Genomic DNA, 24,177 nt, shown 5'->3' with positions numbered 1-24,177 from the left:
TGTTAATAGCTAGTGTTAAATTCTATATTTCCTGAAAAAATAGGTCAGATTTATTAAAGAAATATGGAAAAATATGAAGTATCCGAAGTCAGAGCGTACGGAGCCTGAAAGCCTTCCTTTAATGGAACTGAAGCCCAAAACCAATTTTGGAAAAAAATTACATAGAAGATCTTCGGAAACACAAAAAAGTTTTCATTCTAAAAGAAAAATGCAAACGTATAACGTCGCTAACGTAAAACATCGTTTAGTTAACACATTTACTGATCCATATTATTAATATTTATTATAATAATCTTACCTTGAATAAACAACCTTGGTTACCACTCAAATTCCAGGAAATGACAGTTCATGGATTTTTAGAAACGACATCTTCAAACTTATGTTCACCGATCATGGATCATAGATGAAGAATAATTCCGTTTTTGCATACTAGTTCAATTTTGTCCCTGAATATACAATCTTGGAGCCCTTGTTGGCATTTAACTCATTAACAATTAACTACAAAATATCATACATTTGCTGCATTGTCTTTGATCTGTTAAAATGAGTCCCAACTAAACTGCAATTGTCAATTTTTTTTTTGATTATTACGATCATTACAATGAATTAAAATCTCATATAAACTCTGATTTGATTGATACATTCTTACATAAAATCCTTCGTTCAAGTACGAGTTTAATTCACCTGTTATCACACTGAGAAAAAAACAGGGGTGCGATAAACTTTTTTTCCTTATAACTTTAACACTTTTTAGGTGTAAAAATATATCAACATTTTTTATTGTTAAGGGTAAAATTAACATGAAATGGGGTAACGTTAACCCCTAATACTCCTAAAAAGCATAATATTTACACTGATTTCGGATCAATACTGCAAAGTAAAATAAACATTTCCGGAATGTTATTTTAACTTTTTCGGATTTCTCTCAGTGCAGGAGACCTTTTTTTAACTTCTGATGAATTTATTCTGGGTAATCTTATTCACCCCAAAGAAAGCTTTTATAAAAAAAAGTATCCAAAAACCCTTTCTCAGCAGCTGAATTTTGAAATTTTTTATGTTAAAATTTCAGAAAATATAGTTCAAATGCTGTACTTTAATATGCCTAAGAGTTTCAATTGAAATAATTTATAATTATTATGATGAAGAAGAATAGAGAAAATATACTGATTTCTAGTCTTCACGGCCCACGTAACCACTTAAATCATATGCAAATTAAATTAATATAGCTTTAAGTCTTGTTTTAATACAACAGATAATAAATCAATTTCGAAAGGAGATTTACTTTGTGGATTAAGGATTAGTTAAGAGGATATCTCATCTCACTTCCCCATCTTTCTCTGGGAAAAATTAGTATCATCTCCTGCGGCAGAGTGAAAGAGGTGAACACTTCCACTTTGACATTGGCAAGGGAATAAAAAAAGAAGAAGAAAAAATGTTCTTAAAGAGAAAGAGAGAAATTCTCCATGTGTGTGTTCTCTAAAGAAGAACGGAAAGAATGCAATTTTTGTGTGCATCCCATTGAGCCACCCTCTTTCTCGAAGACGGAAAATTCTCTGGTGAAGCTCCCTCCACTTCGTTTTCACATATGTGGAAAACTCGTATGTGGGGCGGTGTGTGGGTGGGAAAAGAATGTCGCTGCAATTCGTCGAATCCGCCACTGACGGAGCCTTCCAAGGAAAAACTTTCTGCAAAAGTAGTTTTGCGGAACACCGTCAAGGCGACGGTTTACAAGTCTGGCATTTTTCTTCCTTGTATTTTCCTTTTGTTTTCCCTTTGTGAGTTTCTAAAGAAAAATTTGAAAATGTTGTGCGCCCCGGGAGATGCCTCAAGACGGGATCATCAGTGCATCTCATCGCGATGGTGCTGAAAAGTTCAGTAATTAACAGTTTAATGTGGGAAGTGACCCAGATGGAGACACCATCCTTGGCGCCAATGTAGTTCCGAAGGCCAAGTCCTGCCGCCCCACAAGTCCTCTTGCTGAGGTGCTAACGGGTGGAAAATGAATGAAAATTTCAGTGATGCCGCATGCCATGTCACAGTGTCTCATGAGGATACAACCAATTGCAATAGTGGTGGTGAAAGTGCTCAAGTGTGCTCGTTCGTGAAGCAAGAGGAGAAAAAAAGTGAAAATGTCTCTGGTGAACATTTCACCCACAATTTCGGCGACGCAGCGTCTGACGGGAATTTTTCCGAAGTCAATTACTGGGCATACAACAACAACTTCCTCTTTCCACCTCACATCTACAAGAGACTCTTCGAACAGGCTATCTTCCATAAGAGGAACTACCTTCCTGCAAAGATAGAGGTGAAGATCTGCGCTCCTTTTTCGTAAAATCAAAAGGAGGAAGTTAATGGAAAGAGTTGGCTTTTTAGAAGGGATAAGTTCCTTGTTTCCCAAAAAACAATACAGCTCTTTGAAGTAGATTCCATCTTATCAAAACAATACTTCATTTAGATGTTTTGTTTTACTGTAAGGTTTTTCTGTGTTGACAAAATTTTGGATTAGAGAATTGGTAAATAGCTTTGAATTGACAATATTCCGTTAGAGAAATTTGTCAAAGAAACTCGGATTTTAAAGTATACCTGTATAAGGAACTCACATTTCAAATAAATGAATGGAGAAATAAAATTAAAAAAAAATTAGATATACTAACTCAAAATTTTGATGATTATTAGTTGTATAGAGATAACTGTCCTCATACCTATAAAAGTACATTAAAAATTATATTGGAACTATTTTTAATCGTTTTTTCGTGCACCTGTTACGCGTATAGAGTCCAAATGCTTAGATATAGACTTTAGGTCCTCGATTACCCTTTAAGGGAGACCAGGACAGAATTAGACTCGTATAGAATTAGATAGTGAGATGTTATAGTTTGCTTTTTAAGGAATATTGAGGAAACCACTGTTTATTCGAAGTATATCGCTCCTTGGAAATTACAAGGGGCCAACTCACTTTTTGGCGATTTTGAGGTTTTAATGCACTCAGACAGAGAATTTAATAAAATTTCAGATGATATGAGTCAATAAATTTCGTTATTATAAAAGTTTTTCAAAATTTTACTCTTTATGATTGCTTGCGCGGTTTTGTTTGAATTCAAGGGGCACAAAATAGATTTATCGTTCAAATTTTTGTGAAACAAGGGACTAACTCAAACAAGTTGATCCCGTGTCATTCTAATTTCATGAAAATTTTCGCATCATTTAGAATGACAAAGAGATAACTCATAAAAAACATATTTTGAAAGGTAAAATTATGTTTGTTTCGATGTTTATAATAATGCTCATACAAATAGAAAATAATTCAATTATTTTTATTAACATACTTAATTGAGATAATTATTTATACAAAGTTGAATCTTTCATGCTGTCTCGTGCAAAATGGCTCAGATTGAGTTGGCCCCTTGTAATTTCCAAGGAACGATATGCTTCCCTTACTATTCATTGAAATATTTATCAGCCTGATACAAACATTTTTTTTACGAATTGTACGCAACGAAAAATTGCATATGCTGGTTAATTCTACCTCGGTCTCCTCTATAATAATGATAATGCTGGCACAGCATTCTATAGAAGAACTAGGTCTTCCCTCAAGAGGAGTTCCGAATATGGATTATTATTTTTTCTTATTAATACAGGGATAGCCGATCTCATGCTCTAGACCCTGTGTAGAAGTTTAGATAAACAATCTAACTGTACATAAATTGAAGAACGTTTTAGATAAATAATAATAAGATGTTCCTATACTTTGCCAAATGCTTGAACTCATGATATCATACACCCAAACAGTAATTTCAAACTAATTTATTAACATTAAAGGGTTTCATGAGTCATGAAGACTAAAAACAGCATATGTTTTCTTTTAAGGATGTTGAAAGATTTATTTAATCTTAAATCTTCGATAAAAGTTAAATTAAAAATTCAGCAATTGAAACCTGATTTTCGGAGATTTTTTTGAAAAAGTAATTTAACGATAGTCAAGATTACATTTGAGAAGTCAGAAAAGCTAATATTCCCTTATAAGCCGTTGAGTTAAACTCATACTTGAATGAATGATTTCTTGTTTCCATGATGACAACTTTTTTTACAAGACGAAACATGATGTAAAAAGTTAAATTACAAGTATTTTAACATACTTTTTATCAATTCGACGACATATTGTTCACAATTCCTGAACAATTACCAAAATTAAGAGGTTTTCAATGTTTTAAGAGGTTGGGTTACACAGACTAAAAAAAGTACCAAATTTTCTCTCATTTTAGTTAGCATAATAAATTCTTATTCTAATTTCATTGCTTAGGTATTGAGGTACAACATTTTAACTATATTTTTTGAAATTTTAATTTAGAAATTTAGAAAATTCCGCTATTGGGACCTGATTTTCGGAAAGACGATTTTTAAAAAAAAATATACTTTTCGGTGGACAAGATTTCTTGAAGTATTTTCAGCTGACGTCAAAAAACTAAATATTTCCCGTTAGCTGATGAGTTAAACTCGCATCTGAACGATAGTTTTTTTACCTTGGTAACAACTTATTTTATAAGACGAAACTTGGTGTGAAATACGCCAAAAAGTGTTTTTTTTTATACAAAATTCTGTCAAAAATCCAAATTTCATTAAAAAAAAGTCGGTGTAAGTACGAGTTTAGCTCATCAGCTAACAAAAAATATTTAGTTTTTTGACGTCAGATGAAAATACTGAGAGATCTAGTCTACAAAAAACATACGTTTTTTTTTCAAAAAAGGTCTCCGAAAATCAGGTCCCAACGGCTGACTTTCTAAGATTTTTAAATGAAAATTTCAGAAAAAAATAGTTCAATGTTGCACTTTTATATTTAAGAGCTTGAATTATTTTTTTATGTTGAAAAAAGACATAAGGAAAATATGCTGTTTTTTTAGTCTGCGCGAGCGATGAAACCCCCCTAAGAACTTGAATTATGTGATGGAGTTTTCCACCGTTTTCACTCCTGTTGTTGGTCATCAACGCTAAGACGGCGGTGGCCGCTAAAAATTACAATATACTTTTGCCTCTCTTGTGATGTTCCTTAAGCATTGGTGATGAATAAATATCTATCTATATATCTATCAATAAAAATAAAAATTTGTTCTGTTGAAAAGAAATTAGAGAAAATATGGTATTTTGTCTCCAAATCTTTGAAACCTTGAGAAAAAAAAAGATTATTGAGATTAGGATCATCATGAAATCTTGAACATAAAACACCAAATCTTGAAATATCATTATCTATAGCCAAAAATAAAAACATTTGACTAATTTATTTTGAAATCTTTTTTGTAGAATACCAATAAATTCCCCATTATTTCTTTATCTCATTTCTTATCTTTATTTGCAAAATGCTGTCCTCAAGTTAAATTTTATTCATTTACTATTTGTGGATTCATGTCCCAATTGGGACTCTATAAATTTATGTGTTTTAAAAAAATGGTAGCGTGATCCCTTTAACGACGTGACACTTTTTACAAACTAAAAATCAACAATAAAAATTAAACTGGGAAACATAATCAATGATAAGTCTTACATCTAACCTTGGAAAGTCCAACAGAGTCTGATTTGGTGTATTTTGTGCTTCTATGAACGATAGGGAAAAAAATAGCCTAAAAATTTAAATAATTTTTCTGACAATACCAATGAATAATATTTTTCGCTTTAGTGAAAAATACTTCGCATGAATATTGTAGTTTTTATTGCCAAAATGGTTTTGCTTTAAAAAAATTGGAAGTATAAAAATAAATAAAATCAATTATGAATTTGAGAATTTAAAAATTCGCCATTTTTGAGCTTAAATATTTACTACATAGCAAATCGCTAGAGACTTGCAAGATTCCTTCAATCTTCTACTTTGCAATTATGTACAGACATAAGAAAAAAATAACTTTGGGTAGTCAGGAAAAATTATTTTCTTTATGGGACACCGGTGTTCCAATCATCCTTAAAGGGTTACAAATATGACTTATAATTTTTACGAATATATTAATAATTTAATTTTGAATTTAGATAATAATTGATGCTCGTGTATTTGCAAATATTTATTGTTTCCATCACATACGATAATGTATTTGAGATTTTCTGTTGTTTTTACATATCTTAAAATTGTTACTATGGACTTACTAATGGACTTATTATGAATTATTTAAATCTGCTTTAAATCAAGTGCATTGAGAGTAACAAAATTTTGATTTTAATTAAGAGACCCAGGAAAACGTTTCTGAAAACAAAAAATAAAAATGATAACGCCCTCTCCATAGGAAGTTTTAACTTTCTTCATCGTGTTGCAGAAATCATCCCAGTGGGAAGGTGCTCCAGGTGATTTTACTCCCGCCAATAATTGTATATCTCGGGAGAAATGTGAAAGTGAATCATTACCAAGAAGAATTGAAGATCAAAAGGGATTTTTCTCCTTGATGAACACTGTAATGAATGATCAAATGCCAACTCAAGAGTCCGGAATTCATCACATGTGGAGTCGTGGAGATTTGGTGAGTGTGGTTAAAATTGTTGCTAATGAACTCCCTTGTGCTTTTCTCTCCCCTCCCCCCGCATCTTATTTTCCATTTTTCCCCGGAAAATAAAATACAGTGAATTCCAGTTCATATTCTGTATACTTATACACAGTATACACAGAGTCAAGCAATAGCGCCCCGGAGGCTGTCTCAATATTAAATTTTACGTTATATTCGTGCACAGTCACCAGGTGATTCCAAAAGGGTTGTGTGCCTGGAAAAACTCTCTCATGGGGTGGGAAATTTTTTTCATCACCATCCCTGAAACGCTTGGAAAAAAGTCTCTCTCGCGTTTTTTTCCTTCGTCTCCACAAAAAAAAATCATCTGCATATTATTAACATGCGCAGTTGAAATTTCGTTAAACTAAAGCGATAAAGTGATATTTTACTCCAAGTAATTTTTTTTGGGCTGAGAAGGACGCTTTACAGCCGTCCTGGGAGAGCAACAAAAGATTCAATTGAATTTTATATAATTTTTTTTTTCAGTACGAAAGCAAAAAAAGCATCCTTTCCCGCCAAATGCATAATGATTTAGTGTTTACATAGCAATCAAAACGGCAACTGACTTACAACAATAATACGAAATTAACGAGATTACGATATAGTGGCATATTCCGTGCAGAAAAAGTTTGAGGAGTGACGAAGAGCGCAAACAAAAATCAGGGGTGGTGTAGTGCAATAATCTCACAATTAAAGTGTACAACACTATTAATCACTCAAGTTTTTTTACGAATCACTCGAACAAGGAAAAAAACAGAAAATCGTCCCTGGGAAAGTGTAGGAAACTCTCACAATCATTCACGAGAGAATATCTCACACAGAACATTTAAAAATTGGATTAGTAAATATTTTAAAAACTTTTGCACCAAGACAATTTTAAATTTTATAAAAATGAAAAAAAAGATAATAGCATTTAATTATAATTCTAGAATTATAAAATTAATTTTCATTTGGTTAGTAAAAATCTGAATATTGTAAAAGAAAGTGCATCCTTCGTGCATAGGACACATTTAGTCATTGCGAAGTTTAGGATCAAACGAAGCATGAGAACATTCCTCTATTCTTCTGAATTTAATTTATAATAAGAATATTTAAAAAATTATATTTCGTGAAGAAATATGATTAAATTTTACAGGTCATAGAAAAAGTATTCGACATTAATAATCATGTAAATCAAATTATAGTAAAAAAAAATCTAATTGTTAAGTCTAACGCAAAAAGAACACCCAAAAAAAATTAAATTAAAGACAATAAAGATTTTGAACTTTTGTTCTAAAAGCGAAGAAAAGCAAGGAAAATGTCAAGTCTTACATTAAAAAAGAAATATATATATAGTAGCTGAAAAAATGCAACAAGATTCATCGGTCATAGCTTTTAAACCACTTGTAAGACTAGTATATATTTTGTATAGGGTCAAGGGTTTAGTCATATTTTGTATAGGGTAAGGGCTCATAATTTTGGACAGGGTGCTTATTAGCGTGAATGTTCTGAGTTTGAAGTGCGATATTTTCAATACTAATTGATTTTTTATGTTACTCTCTATTTAGAAGCGTTGTTAAGAATCTTGGCAAGCGTTTATTGTCTTTGTTCTTACTAAAATTAGTTTTAATACGTTAAAAAATGAATTGATATGTAGAGGTGAATTTGACTCGAATTTTGGACAACTTGGTTGTTAATTTGGACACCTTGGTTGTATATTTGGACAGCTAATTCGCCTTAATAGGTTGTCCATTGTTCTACATTCCAAGAACCAATCTTATCACTCCTCTTCCTGTTCATGTAAGGGAACCGTAGAATGTCACAAGAAGCCCAGAAATGTACTATATCATTTATTAAAGTTAGTTGACTTCGGTAATCCAACTACTCGCGGACAAAAGCTAAAACTTCACGAAATTGCGAGAGAAAAACATCTGTCCAAAATAAGCAATCTCACTGGTGAATGTCTTAAAAAATTTCCCATTTTTCACACGAAAAACGTAATTCACAAGGCAAATCTCACTTCAGGTGAAATCAACAAGTCACTATAAATGTTAATCAACACAATATTCAATGAATATTCAATAATATCACTCAAAAAAAGCGAAGAAATATTGTTAGTACTTCACCACAGCTAAATAAGACTGAAGTAAACACGAAGTTCTGTCACATTTCTCGTAAGCAATTGCTCACACTGAATTTTCAACAAAGCACTTTTAATTCAAATAATATTCAAAATTTAACGTATTTAGTGTTGAAATCTTCAAAAAAGAACAAATATTAAGATAGAATTCATTATTCATCAAGTATTGGAATAAAGATCCATAACTTTAATCAATTTATTTATAGTGTCCAATTTTATCCTCAAAGTGTCCAAATTTAGAAACAGTCCAAAATTATGAGCTCTTACCCTAATTATAGCTCATTATATTGTTTAAAAGCTCACGAAAGCATTTCCGTAATTATTTTTTAAATTTTCATAAATTTGTAATAGACTAAAAAGTGACAATTTGAAGACACTATATTTTACTGGAAATTTGGAAGCAGCTATTGTGACGGCTAATTGAACGGAATTCTAAACTTTAAAAATCTCAAAAACGAAAGATTTTATCAATCCTCAAAAAAAGTTATACTCGATAGAGCGAAGAATTAATTTGGATTGCACGTTTAAGGCTAGTTGCAGAATATCGTCCTTTTAATGAGAAAAATTTTCCAATTAGCTAATTGATCAGCAAACAAAATGACTGTGTCTACCTTAAGGGAAAATCTTACAATAATTAAGACATGCGAATAGCCACCGGAAGTCAAAGACCATCTTATTTAAAGGCCTGGACTTCCGTGATGGCAAATTATCGATTTCCACGGGGATTTTGAGCTGCACCGTCAATATGATTGACAATGTGTATTTGGAAATTGTTCCGGAACAACCCCTGAAGCCGTGTGCATACAAAAATTTTGGTTAACGATTCTGGAAGTTCGAACAAGATTCGGCACCCTAGCACAAATCTCGCGCCAAAGAATAATATTAAAATAATAGTGGCGCACCGTTCCATAGAGGAACTAGGCCTTCCCACAAGAGGAGTTCGGGACATCCATTATTATTTTTCCTTATACAGGGATGGCGTTGTCAGTCCCATGCTCCGTGGAATCAAGTGCAGTGAAGCTCACTGGATGCAATTCGAACCCCTGGCGTTAACGCCAAAAAAATTCCTGGTGATCTAAAGGGGATTCGAACCCGGGACACTTTCATCATAGAGCGAGTGCTCTACCACTTGACCCATTGAGTGCCAAACAAGATTGGCTAGAAAACAATGTTTCTTTTTTCAATTTTGGAGCATAATGACCTGAACGGTTCCCGGATGCAAAACCGCTTGACTTCTCCAAAAGAGGCATTTTGTTGGTCAAGGATAGGACTAAAAAGTAGCGTAGTGTAGATGAGCTAAAGACAGATCTTTCGTCGTAAATGGCAGGGCATTCAAAAGGCTGGCATTCGTGCAAACTACGACACATTTTCTGACAGACTTAAAGACCATAGTCAAGTCAAAAAAAGGTCGTATTAAACATAACCGATAATATATGTACATACAAAAATTTTGATGTATTTATAATACCATTTTGTTTTTATATCATAAAAGTTAAACAAAATTGAGGATAATACGGCGTGTTAGTTTTTGCATTTTTTCAGCCATCCTGTATATAAAGTTTATTACATATATTTCGCTCTCACATCTCGGATTTGTAATAAAAATGCCGTAAATATAAATATTTACTAAAAGAAATAATAATTTTATTTAGTACCTATATTAAATTATTATTCGACATCTCAAAGAAACTCAAATGTTAGAGATATTTTAAAAAATATAATTTAATATTTAAAATAGGCAATAGATTTTTTAATGTATTCACATGAAGTCTTAAAATTTATTTCACTACAAAAATTTATCTAATTTCCTCGACTTAGAACATCAAAAATGTTAATAAATTTTTTAAAGTTACTCCAGAAACACATCTATATCTTAATTAGAAAAATACGTAAAATAAATAAATACTTGTTTTTGTTATCTCTGAATTATTTCACGTAAATTTTCACTTTAAAATTTAATTTGAATTGAAATCAAGCATTTTAGTTGATTGAATTCAAATGAATAAAAAAATTACAAAATGTCATCTAACGACTCTTTACTTTCTCCCTAAACAGAAAAAAAAAGTTTTTTTTTATAAGCTCTTTGCTGCATTAAATTTATATTTCAGTCTCATGCTTTTTTTTACATCCTACCCTTAAATTAAATTTACATATTCGTTTTTAGAAGTTCTCCTTTGTCATCTGAGAGAAAAAAAGTGTTTAAGTTGAACTTTTTTTTCCACATACAATTTTTCTTGCAAGGGATGGTTTTTTCCACTAGTGAATGAGGATAGTAACGACTTTTTTGCCACGGAAGATGTCTAACCGTTGATCTCATAAGTGAATGTGTTTTTCCTGAAAGAGTTGAGGAAGGATATTATAGAATCCTATGGTGGGGAAAATGTTGATTATTCAAACATCTTCTGTATCTACTCAACCCTTTGGTTTCTGCGAGGAATACCGTTCTGGAATTATCGACCACCCAATGGGCCGCAAGGTATGATTATACCACTCAGATGGTAGTTTCCCTTAATTTATTCCACTAATCCAATTCCTTCCGGATCAAAAGTCACGTGTGAAAAAATCAATTAATTTACATGTGGCCTATTGGGCTATCACCCCAATTATTCGTACATCCCACATTTTACAAAATTATCCTGCTAGTCAATTTTGCGAAAATTTTCACTCACAGTCCATGCAAAAAAAAATGACGCATGAAGCCTGACCGTAAAAAAGGGTATCGTCTAAGTAACAATTCAATTAACTATTCTTCCACTTCTTTGACACTGATTAAATATCAATCAATAACTACATTTTTTCCTATTCGCATCATACGTTATAGATCTCAATGGAAAAGGGGTTATGAGGATGTGTTGATGCATATGAAATTGCAATAATAGAATTTGGCGGTTCGTATTTGCAAGAAATCTTACTAACAATCTCACATGACTCTTAACCCCATAGCACCATACCCTATAGCTATGCAGAGTAGATCTCGGGGTGCCGGAAAATCGCAACCCTTACCTTTGCATGACATCACCCTACGCATATATTTACCGATTATAAGGATTCGGAGTATGGGGTTGCACATGAATTGCAGTGAATGGAAAATATTTTGTCGACATTGCAAAAGCCGAGAGAGAGAGCAACCCCTTTCTTTTTCTTTTAGCTCCACAGTCACTTTTCTGTGGGTACACGATGAAGGGTTGAGGCACTATGTTTACCAGCAATGCCACATAGAAATTATGTAGTCACAAGGCATAAATAACCACTTGTAGATTATGGAAGAAGGAAAGGAAACCACCTTTTCTGCACTACATTCTCTAGTATTTTCTGAAAAGGTTTTGCTTTTGCCAATTGGCACGTTTGCATCGCTGCTAATATCCTCCTATTGGTCCTTAAGATGGGATTGGATTGGGCTGTAAGGGCAAACATTTTTTAGGGGTACCCAGTTTAAAGATTTTTGTTGAATAAGATATGGTGTATGACTCAATAAGTTTTACTTTTAATATGGTTATGATATTGTTATATTCTTATTAAAAAATCAACTACTTTTTAGTGATAGTAAAACTACGCTGTTCTCTGGTAGATAAGGTATCCCCAAGTAACACTCCTACTCTTCAAAAGGGATAGGACTAAACATTTTGATCATTAAATTATCAGATTGTTCAGTAAAAAAACTAAATTTGATTATATAAAGGCAAGTGCACAAAACTTCCGATGAATTTAAATTTCGGACACATTGAATGTAATTCCGACCAGGCAATTAAATTAAATAAATCCATATGAATGATTTTTTTTCATTTAAATATTTATTCTTTAAAAAACGTATTAACACAACAATCGTTAAATTTTGAGTATAATTTGAATTAAAATTGTGTTATAGAAACTTCAATGTGGGAGGAGTGTTACATGAAAAATCTGAAAAATCCTTGTGTTGCTAGCAGTCTAGTGATTTGTGATGAAGTACAGATTTTCTTCCGAGATTTCTCATTAAAATTGATTAGTGTTTATTAAATATTATTCTTGTTAATATTAATAGTTAATTTTTTTTAAATTCCGGATGAAATTTCCTATACGTGATCTAGGTATTTCGTGTAAAAAAAATAGAGATTTTGTGAGCAGTTCTCCAGTGAGCTTATGTTTACTATTTCGGCAACATATTTCGCTTCCTCAAAATTCGTATTTATTTTAGTTGTTTTTTTTTCAAGTTATATATTGCAAAATGCCCAAATAAAGTAAAAAGTATCACACCTATGAAAAAGATTATATAAAAAAGGCAAGTCGCTACAGGAATCTGCGCGGAAATTTGGAGTGCGAAGGTATCCCCATCAGGATAAGTTACATGGAAGATCTCACAACTCTGTGAGTTCGGTAGGTCCTATAAATGTATTCAACTAAATAATAAACTCGTTCCTTGTGACATTTTGAAATTTTCTATCTGTTGTTTCGCACAAGATGGTCACAAGAAAGGTGGCCGAAATTCCACTCAAAATGTCCGGAATATTATCCAAAGTGATGTCTATAGTTTTATTAATTTTTAAATATTTTATAAAGTAAATTTAAGCAAATAAAGATGATAAACTACTTTTCAAGGTTCTAAACTTCACTTCTGAGAAGGAAGTAGCAAGAAATTTTAATGATATATGTATCATAAATATTAAATTTAAAATTTGGGACTACAAGGCTAACTAAAAATTATGTCGAAATTTGGCACACTTACCCTAAATCCATATGGTTAGTGAAAAATCAATTTTGATCAGTAAAAAACATAAAGTTAGGTATCATAAATTTCTAAAAAAAAAAAAACAAAAACGAAAATTACAACATAAATCATAACGTCTTCATTTTCTCTTAACCAAGAATATTTTTCACTCTTTTTCCTCTGTTATTATAATTTCAGCTTTGTTACAAATTGACCAAATTACGTTTTTACTGACCAATTTTACCAACATCGAGAAGAACAGCCTAATTCAAAACTTTCCACTAAATAGAAAGTTTTCACAACTTTAAATAGATGCAGATTTTTTCCCTAATAAACACAGAGCACTAAATTTTTATAAATCAAAAATCCATTCCTGTTGATAAATTTTAATTTAAAAAATCCCAATTGGAACAGGTTCTGAATTATAATATTCTACCCTATTGCTTATTTGCTGCAGTCCAAAGTCAGTTAGCAGAGTTCAAAAGAAAGTTAGCACAAGAAAAGAAAAATTATAGTCTAATGTAATCTTAATCATGGATTTATAAAACACAGAAAAGAAAAATTTCACACACAATATTTTGTTGCTTGGATCAACGATTCTTGCAAATCCCTCATTATCTTATATCACAAATTCTTATTTAGCCTGTATATTTCTATATTTCTACAAGAATTGTTTGATAAAAATGATGAGGAAGTTACGACAATTGCTTAGGGGAAAGCGCGCTAACTTCGGACAACTCAAGCTTCGGACAATTCAATTTTTTCTCTATGTTCCTTATGGATTTCACCCATTGCTCTTTTCTGAAAATTTGAGGCATTGGACTACCTATTAAAATATAATATTATAATAAGTCAAATTATTTTATAACACATTGAAAAAAATGATTTGTGCGAAGCATAAATCGTCCGAAGGTATTGCGCTTTCCCCTTCTAATATTCACATTACGGTGGACAGATTTTGCTACTTTGGTATAGAATTTCAAGAAGGGTAAGCGCGCTACCTTAAGACGACTCGAGCTTCGGACAACTATTTTTTTTTAATGTTCTAAATCAATTTGACCCATGGCTTTTTACAGGAATCAAATTAGTATAGAAATGTGTTGAAAAAAATATGAGTTGTTCGAATCTTGAGTCGTCCGAAGGTAGCGTGCTTTGCTCTACTTTAGATTTAAGAAAATAAAATTTTAATACGTTGGTGTAATTCTGTATATAAATAGTAAACCATATACCACTACCATAAGTAGCTTTACTCATTCTATCTCTCAATAGTACTTTTTAAAATCCTAAATCATATTTTAGTCCTAAATCCTTGGAATTGTAGAAGTTTAAGAGATTTGTACTTCAGAATGGTAAACAACTAGAAAAAAAGTAATTTCCATTCATTTCTCTTAGATGACATAGACATAGTACGATGAGCAGTAGAAATGATATATGACCAGCATCCCTTGAAGCATTTTGGGCGAGTGAGAGTGGTAAGGAACAAAAAAAAAAAGAAGAAGAGGTGAAACAATGTGAAAAAATTCCCAGAGTTGTCTCTCCAATGTGTGCAACTAGAAAAACTTGATTATGCAAATGAATTGTTTCACATTACCATTTTTTCACTTTGGACTGATTCGCCGTGAAGATGATGAAGAGACGAGAGGCAAAAAGCGGGCCATAGTCCTCGGGAGAACCGCGATCATCCCTGCGCGTCCCCCTCGACTCTTTTTGTCTAACACACATCATTTCTTGTGCACACCTTTTGTGAAAAATGCCCGTGTGAGATATTTTGGGTACACAAAACTTTTTCTCTTTTTGTCTTCTACCACTTCTTTTTTTTTCTACCATCTACTAATTCTTTACCCTTCTTTTGTACAATTTCGCTGGCAATATTGCATTTTGTTCTCGCCAAGCACTCAATGCCCATCGCCTGAATCCCTGATATGCAGATCAGGGATGATACGACACTATAAACCACCACGTCAGATATTTTTTTCAGCTAGGTTGAAATGGGGATGGAAGAGAAAAGGAAGAGGACATAGAGGAAGGATCAGTGAAATTTTCTCGCATTTCTTTTTCATACCGCAAACTTGCTTTAGCTCCATGGGAACTAGCGTGATGAGTGATATAATACGAGCATATGAAATTACATGTTAGGCCTCTGATTGTAAGATTTCAAACGAAAAAAAACGTGATACGGATTTTTAAGTAATATACGTAAATATCCTCTCTTTTCACGAAAACAGAATTTTTGTCATAGGCCAGCAATCTAATAGAGGATCCTTAAGAAATCCCATGGTTTAAAAGGTGTCTTGAGTATAATAATTGGTGAGAAAAATGGTCCATTAGTAGAATGAATGGCATTCGATGTATCAAATAATCGGGACAATCCGATCATGACAATTTATGCATGCAAATGAGATGGTTGAGGAGAATACCATAAACCTTTTCACTTTCAATAGGATGCTATTGATGAATGTGTGAAAGGTACACAGAAGGAATAAAAATAAATAAACCATACCAATTTCTCTCCTCTATAAAATCTTCAAATAGAAACCCCCTATTTTAAGGAATTGTCGAAGGATTCCAAGATAAACAATTTATGCAAATTAATTAGGCACATTTCAATTCTTGAACTATTCTAAAGGCACGATAGAGGAATTTTAAAATGATTTCTGCACCTTTTTCCCCATATTCGATGCTCAATCGAAAGTCATTAAGGATGTTTCCATGGGATGTCATCTCTTGTGTATCTTTCTTTTATCATATTTTATCAATTAATCAGAAAAAGATGAAAGGGTGTCTTCTCCCATTTGTTCCATCCTACAGCAGAGTGTTTTCTCACAAAAAAAAAGGAACTGCATCCTCAGGCGCATCTTATACCACTAAAATATTCACTGCACATCTCATTCATCATTAATAATGTCAATATATGAGTAAACAGTGCTCCTTTCGTTCCGGTATCCTGGCAAAAGTACCCCAGAGACAGAGAGAATCTCTTTGGAATAAACCATAACTGTCACACATTGGATCCATTCACACACAACTTGAATCACAAGGAGAAGAGTGTACTTTGCATCTAATTAAACTCTCTTTCACCATCTTCTCAATGGGATGGTTATAGACTATGTTAGAGAAGAAAAAAAGGAACTGAGGTAAGACACAGGGGCTGAGATGACAAGAAAAAAAAGGAGACCCGCGATTTTTTCTCACAGTCCTGCAATTCATCCCCGGGAATTCACCACGGAAGAACAATCAACCCTATATGGACGAGGAGGAAAAAATGCCAGAAAAGAATACTAAAGAGCTTGTCGCGCAGTCTCGCGAGGATCCCACAGATATCGTGGATGGTGGTATGAAAGAGAAAGGTGTCCCATCTGCATAACCCAAAAGCGCGTAAATAGATTAGTTGCTCAAGAGAGGCAAAAATGCAAAGATGCTGTTTTGCATACGGAAACATCAAGCTGAACAATACAGGAAAAAAAGGGGTCCGACGAGGAAGAATCTTTTAGGTGATCCTCACAGTAATACCAAGAGAATCACGTATTTGGGTAATTAGGTGAAGGGGTACAACAAAAAAGGGATTTTTGTTCTTATATCAATTCATCATGTGGTGCACTCTAACATCTCCGGAAGATCTCGCTTTGACATGGCATCATGGGAGTTTCCAGTGAGGAAGCCAAGGATGGAAAGTTGTTAATTAAAACCGTGACACATTGCATCTGCCGCACTGAGATGGGCTATGGGATGCAAGTAAATGCTGCAAAAGTGTGAAAGTGATAAGCATTTTATGGCCATTCTATGGCAATCTTGTTCAACTTTGCGGACTGTAACTGTCTGACTCTATTTGATAAGGTGTTTCCATCGCAATTCAATCAAGTAGAAATAATTGACAATTTTATTCACATTTAATTAATTGGTTTATGGGGTGGAGCTATAATACGCCTTTTTATATTTTACGGCTATATTAACATTACAAAAAACAAAATTAAATTAATTCAGTGAAATATCAAGTGTAGAATATTTAATTTGTATTTATAGAATTATAAAAAGCAAATATGTAAGTCTATAATTTTATGAAAACAACTTCGTTTTCTAATATTATCTCATTCTATCGAGACTTACAGAGACCGAGTAGTTGGAGATATCGTTTTTGAGTTCTCGTAACCCTCAACAAAATGATTTTCCATTTTATCGAAAATTATCTTATTTTTTTATCATCAGATCTCTATGTTCATCAGAACCATCAGAACTTTGTTAGCGCGACTTCTCTAGAGGCGTCTACACACTACACTGAGAAAAAAAACAGGGGTGCGATTAACTTTTTTTCCTCGTAACTTTAACACTTTTTAGGTGTAAAAATATATCAACATTTTTTAATGTTAATTTTATACCTTTTTAAGTGTTAAATTAACATGAAAAAGGGTAACTTTAACCTATAATACACCTAAGAAGCATAATATTTACACCGATTTCGCATCAATAATGCAGGGTAAAATTAACATTTCCGGAATGTTATTTTAACTTTTTTGGATTTCTCTCAGTGTAAGAGCAATTAAAACAAAAATTGCTTTTTTAAAGAAAATTTTCCCTATCATTGCAGGTAGAAACGTCAATTTTTTTAAGAAGCAATTTTTTAAGAAAATTACTTCAATAGACTTACTTACTTTCGTAGACGCCATAAGATAAAATTAATAATTTATTTTAATTAATTTTATTATTTAAATTAATAATTTAACTGTGTAGGGGGAAGTGGGACACCTTTAAAATTAGCCAGCTTTTAAATTGGGTTTTTTTCTATTATTTTTACATGGAATTGAGCCTGATCATGATGTACTTTACCGTGCTATCACACTAGGATTTTTCTAATTTGTAAATTCAATTTAATTTTTATATGAATTGTGTTATTTTGCACTAAAACCCCATTGAATTGATAGATCTTCACTGATTTATTAATAAAAACTAATACTTGGCCCAGAAAAAACCTGTTTAAATATGTTAAAATAGCATATGTGGTTGCTCAAATAATGAATTCAGCAAATTAAAATGTTAAAATTGCTCATTAATTTCAATTTTATTGCAGATACACAAGTAGTCTTTTGAAGAAAATTGTTTTTATTAAATTTATTTACTCGTAATTAATATTATTTGTGGCGAAAATATAAGATAAGTACAGTGTTTTAGTTATAAACTTGCATGAAGTGAAGCTCAACCCTCTAACGGGTAAGACCGCCTCCAGGCGGTCTTCACAAAAATCACATTTACTGCGACAATAAAGGTTTAATTTATTTAACAGTGCTATAGTGTCCTCGGTAATAGTCTTATAAACATCTCTTGAAAGTTTGAACTCACTTTGACTCTTCGTTTTGTTGCTATTCCCAGTTTTGTGTGACAGGTCAGAGAAAAAGCAACAAAAAATATTTGTGCAAAAAAACTCATTTCCAATTTCCATAAAAATACCGATTTAAAGTTATCTGACTAAAATAAATTTATTTTTTACTGAAAGATATCATTCTACTTTGTATATTTTATTTAAAAAATTTGAAAAAACTAAAAATGTGAATTTAGAAGCAAAAAGAGTTTCAAAAAATTTTTATATTTTCTCACCTTGCGCCTAAACTAAAAGAGATAATAAAGAATGGATGGTTTTTTCGACTTTATTGGATCATAATTATCCTAGAAAAAATTGTTTCAGAACTTTTTTCGCATATTAAAGAAAACACCGTTAGAGGGTTAAGTATCGGGAGTTATTCATTAAGTTCCTCCAAAGCCATTCAAAGGAAATTGTTATATTAAGAAATTTCAGATGGGAGTTGGGACGACTTCATACAGATTATCAATAAGACTGTTTGAGAGTCGCCGCATAAACCCTTTGTCTACAAATCTTTCTTTCTGGCTTTGGGAATCCTTTTGAATAACAGATAAGTGACTCATAAGACATTTTCAGTACTATCACACATTTTCTGGAGTCATTCATAATCAAAAATCTCGCGGCACTATTTTAAATTGAGCAAATTTCTTGCAAAATGTGTCCTGACTGTGAGAAATTTCAAGTAAATTCTAGAAATCTTAGTGCTCAATTGACTCAATTGAATTTAAAATTAAAACGTAAAAAATCCTAGTGTGATAGCACCGTTAGATTCACAAATGGTTTATTGAGCTAAATTATATCATTAAAAAATTCAGTTTCAATTAAAAATAGGAGAAGAAAGGTTTATTTTAAGGCTGCCCCAATTCAAAGGCACCCCAATTTTCCCTAGGTAATTAACTTTAACTGAATAACACTATTATTACTCTTTTTTTTTAATTTTAAGGATCAAAACTTCTGGATCAAATATTTTTATTGTTAGAAAGACACTGCCTGATCCATTATAGTCTTAAATTTTTGCATAGAATTCTGGAAAAAAATACAAAGTAATTTTCAAGTTATTAATATAGGGGGAAGTGGAGCACCTTTGAATTGGGGCAGCTTTGAAATTGGATTTTTTTGTCCTATTTTCAAATGGAATTGAGGCTTATCATGATGTAATTTAGCTTCGCAATTGGTTTGTTGAGCTAAATTATATCATAATAAGGTCTAGTTTTATTTAAAAATAGGAGAAAAAAGCTTAATTTCAAAGCTGCCCCAATTCAAAGGTGCCCCACTTTCCCCTAAGTATATAAGTAAACCTTCACTTTATCTTTAGTTGTGAACTTGTTCCGAATCACGAATGAATTGTCTCTATATATATTCAGTAAATTCAAATAACTTGACGTGCTAAATTTTGGGAAATTGCATAAATGGAGAAGTGTAATAAAGTTTGAAGGAAATTCAAATTTAAAGTATGGTAAAAGACAGCCATAGCGTGCAAATCAAGAAATTCAGACAATGAAAATTGCCTAGAAATTGAGAAAATGAAGAGTGTAAGCATGTTATTTTCCTCCCCAACAACTCTGCTTTAATCCCCAGAAGACACCCTCAACCAAAATAAAAAAAAAACTTGGGCATTTCCGCGTGAATGGCACAAAATCGATCAGTTTTGGGATGTCTTTTGCACACAAAAAAAAAATTGAGAGAGTGACGCGAGATCAAACGGCAAAAGACATGTGTTATATCATTTGACTTAGCATTTGGAATATCTTTGGGTCGGGTCAGGGTTGTTTGCCAAAAAATTCACCCTCGCGCACAAAGAGCCAGGAATTGGGAAAATGCTGGAGAACATACTTTGGGGGGCGCAAATGGGTGGCTCTATGTTGGAGGATGATGTGAGAGAGAGAAAGTTGGGCAAAAGGAAAAAAAAAGAACTAAATGGAAGTACAAAAATGGGGAAAACTCGCGCCCAATAAAAAATGCTTGGAGAGAACTGATTGAAAAATCAATAGAGGCAGACATGTGCGACAAGGATTTTGCACTGGAGAGGAACATACAGAACTGAAGCATCTTTCTCACACTCGCTGACATGGCAGGACGACAAAAAAAATCCCACCCGCTCAAGAGGGTGTATCGGGATTTCCCATGTAAAGTACAACAAAAAAAAGAAAGCCCCTGCATGTCCTAATACAGTCAGCGGAAAATGAAATTACGAAAAATGGAAATTGGAATCTTCAATTACACCAACCATTCTCAGGGATGTGGGAAAAAATCACTTCCGAATCGATGGAGGGATGCTGGTAAAAGTCGTGAACAGTGCCTGAACCCATTAACCTTTCTCACGTCTCACTTTCCTCCACTTTCACATCTTCCACCTCCCGGTATTTTTTTACGTCTATTTCACTACTTTTTTGTGCCCTATTCCATCGTCAGTCTTCCAGGCACTTCATCTGGCAGATAGTGTACCCACAAAAAAAGCCATCCTCCCTCCGGAGACTAGGTCAGGTTCTAAACGTAAAATACTCGCACCTATCGGCGTTAAATCACTTTCTACGGTGGCACAAATGTTTCTTATTGTGTCACTAAGGGATTCGGATGCCAACATAAAAACTAGTTGAGAAAATACTCCAAATGGTGTGTATAAGAGGCCTCTCAGCACATAAAAAGCAAGAAGGGAATGAACAGTGGAAGCCTGTGAGAAAAAAAGTCCTCTTCCGAGTGAGGGAGAGATATAAGTTCAATACCCTGTCTGATACTCCTTTTGCCCCCAAGACGGACACAGGGTGTGATATGAATATTGCAACATTAAAATTTTACTCAAATTTGAGTAGCTTAAAATAAAAGTAGAGAATTTTGATATTAATCAGATAATTAATGTATTTCAATCCATGCATGTAGCAAAATCTAGTTAATAAGACTCTTCAACAGAAAAACAAAGTTATACATACCTTATCTTTAATGTAATTGAACTTTAAAATAAGTTTATTCACATAGAGAACAAAAGGTGATAGAATATCCTCCAATATGATCCTGATCTCTTAAAGAATTTTCAAGCTCACATAGAGGCAGGGTAACTAGAAAGAGTTCCATATGGCTATTTTTCCACTACACAGAAAATAATATTTTGTAAAAATGTTCGTAAATGTTTGTGAATTCCAATGGGGGGGTTTCGAAATGGTCGTAAATCGTATAACCCACAAACAAGTTCGTAAAGGTTTGTACTTTTCTCACAAACATTGTTCGCAACATGATCACTTGACGAGTATTTTTTGTACTTTACAAACATTTGTTCGTAAATGTTCATAAACACAAAAAAAATGTTCGTAAAATTTTGTTATTAGTTCGTAAATTTATGTTTATTTGACGAATATTTCACGACCATTTACGAAAAAATGACAAAATTTTACGAACATTTTTTGTGTGTTTACGAATATTTACGAACAAATGTTTGTAAAAGTACAGAAAATGCTCGTCAAATGATCATGTCGCGAAAAATGTTTGTGAAAAAAGTATAAACTTTTACGAAATTGTTTGTGGGTTATACGATTCACGAGCATTTCGTAACTCCCCCATAGGAATTCACAAACATTTACGAAAATTTTTACAAAATATTTTTTTCTTTTAAGACGAATTTACGATAACAATCTAACTAATCAATTATGACTTTCTCTCAAACATCCAACCACACAAAAAAAACGTTTAATAAAATACATCGTCAATGTTTGTTTGAAACTTAGAACTAGCAAAATATTCGTGAATTGCATAATCCACTAACAAGTTCGTTAAAGTTAAAGTTTTTTCTACTTTTCATAAAAGTTGTGCGCAACGTTCGCAACATGATCACTTGATGAACATATTTTTGTTTTATTACAAACATTCGTTCTTACATTTTTGTTTGTCTGGCAAAGCTTTACAAACAAATGACAAGATTTTACGACTATCTTACTGTGTCTTTACAAATATTTACGAACAAATGTTTGTAAAAAAAACAAAAATTCTCGCAAGGGTGAAACTAAAACTAAAATCGGATATAATGACTGTCTTATCTTCCAACTGATCCAAATCTATCTGATCTATCCTCAATTAACACTTTAGTCGATACAAATATTCGCTGTCATTGATCCAAACACTCACCGAGAAGGGATGCTGTGATATAGTAGCGGCACTAGTTGCCCATAGAGCTATGATACAGAGCGTCCACCCGTATCGGGAGATAAGATAGAATAGGAGTGGGGAAGCATAAGGGGCCCAAGTGGTGGCCTGGATGCATCGGTAATCCGAAATGAAGAACTGACCCCTGGCAAAATCTTATCTTATCCCCAATTAACAAGAACGCTATGCCACGCTAAGAAACGGGAACTCAAAATTTAACATTACCTAAAAAATGAAAAATGCCTTGACAATTACAAATTCACAATAAAACTATATGATTAAGAATTCAGAATTAGGACATTGGCATTAATCGGATGGAATTTGAAATTAAATCCCTAGGTGTTTCTGTTCAAGAATTTTCTATTTTTCTGTGTGATTTTTTTTTAATAAAATATTTTTCTAAGCTGATAAAGTTTCATATAAAAAATCAAGAGCTTTGGAATTAATCTAATAATAATGCTAGCACAACATTCCATGAAGGAACTAGGCTTTCCCTGAAGGGGATTTCTAGATATGCATTATTATTTTTTCTTATACGGATGAGGTTGTCAGTCCCATGCCCTTGGAATCAAGTGCAGTGAAGCTCACTGGATGCAATCCAAACATCTTTAACGCCTGGTGACCTAAAGGGGATTCGAAACCGGGACACTTGCATCATAGAGCGAGTGCTCTACCCGCTCTACCACTTGACCCATCGAGTGTATTAATCTGAAGTCTTTTAATTTGGAAAAATTGAACGCTCTACGGGAAGAGTACGACTATGAAAAAAATTTCTTTAATTTTCAAAAGTTAAATTTTTCTCAGCAATAATGTGAGAAAAAATCTTTTTTTTTGTTTTAAAGAACAGTAAGACAAGTTTTTTAGTAAATTACTATTTTTTCGTTTGTAAAATCTAATCTATTAAATGTCCTAATTATATAAGATAAAGACAAAAGGAATTTGAATGAGCCTTTGTTGCTTTTTCAATGGGACAATCTGTATATAAGTGAGGGAGAGTATCTGGAGAAATGTACTAATTTATGTCTGGTAGTGTTATTTGTTTGGTAACATGAAAACATGATGAAAAAATTTGAATATATGAAGAACAGCCGTCAACATTTCCCTCTTCACTAACTTTTACACCAAGAATCCTGAGGAATCCGTCGTGGTGGGAAAAAATTGAAGAAGGATGTCCCGCCAGACTTTAAGAAACACATGTTGCATGCGACTGTCTGATTTGATTTTTTCCCCATGGTGAATGCATTAAATACTGGATACATGCAGAGACTATGAGGAATTATTCAAAATAGGGACTTGTGTTTCACGGAAAAATAATGATAAAATCTCGCGAGATGAGAATTCCTGGGTTCCATACTTCATTCTTAAAACTCTGATT

The 24,177-nt window shown here is 32.8% G+C and overlaps 1 protein-coding gene across 1 annotated transcript in view; it reads left to right on the top strand.

The window, feature by feature from the left end:
* Positions 1-1,711: 1,711 nt before the first annotated feature.
* LOC129809613 (uncharacterized) overlaps positions 1,712-24,177 on the top strand; it is a 43,297-nt gene continuing 20,831 nt past the window's right edge. Inside the window, exons 1-2 of the mRNA XM_055859572.1 lie at positions 1,712-2,305; positions 6,294-6,494. Coding sequence (XP_055715547.1) covers positions 2,000-2,305; positions 6,294-6,494 — 507 coding nt within the window. The 5' untranslated portion in view covers positions 1,712-1,999. The remainder of the gene's footprint in view (positions 2,306-6,293; positions 6,495-24,177) is intronic.

This window comes from Phlebotomus papatasi, chromosome 1, assembly GCF_024763615.1.
Source record: "Phlebotomus papatasi isolate M1 chromosome 1, Ppap_2.1, whole genome shotgun sequence".
Lineage (NCBI taxonomy): Eukaryota > Metazoa > Arthropoda > Insecta > Diptera > Psychodidae > Phlebotomus > Phlebotomus papatasi.
Note: the sequence above shows the minus strand (reverse complement) of the source record. Positions and strands in the feature narration are given on the sequence as shown.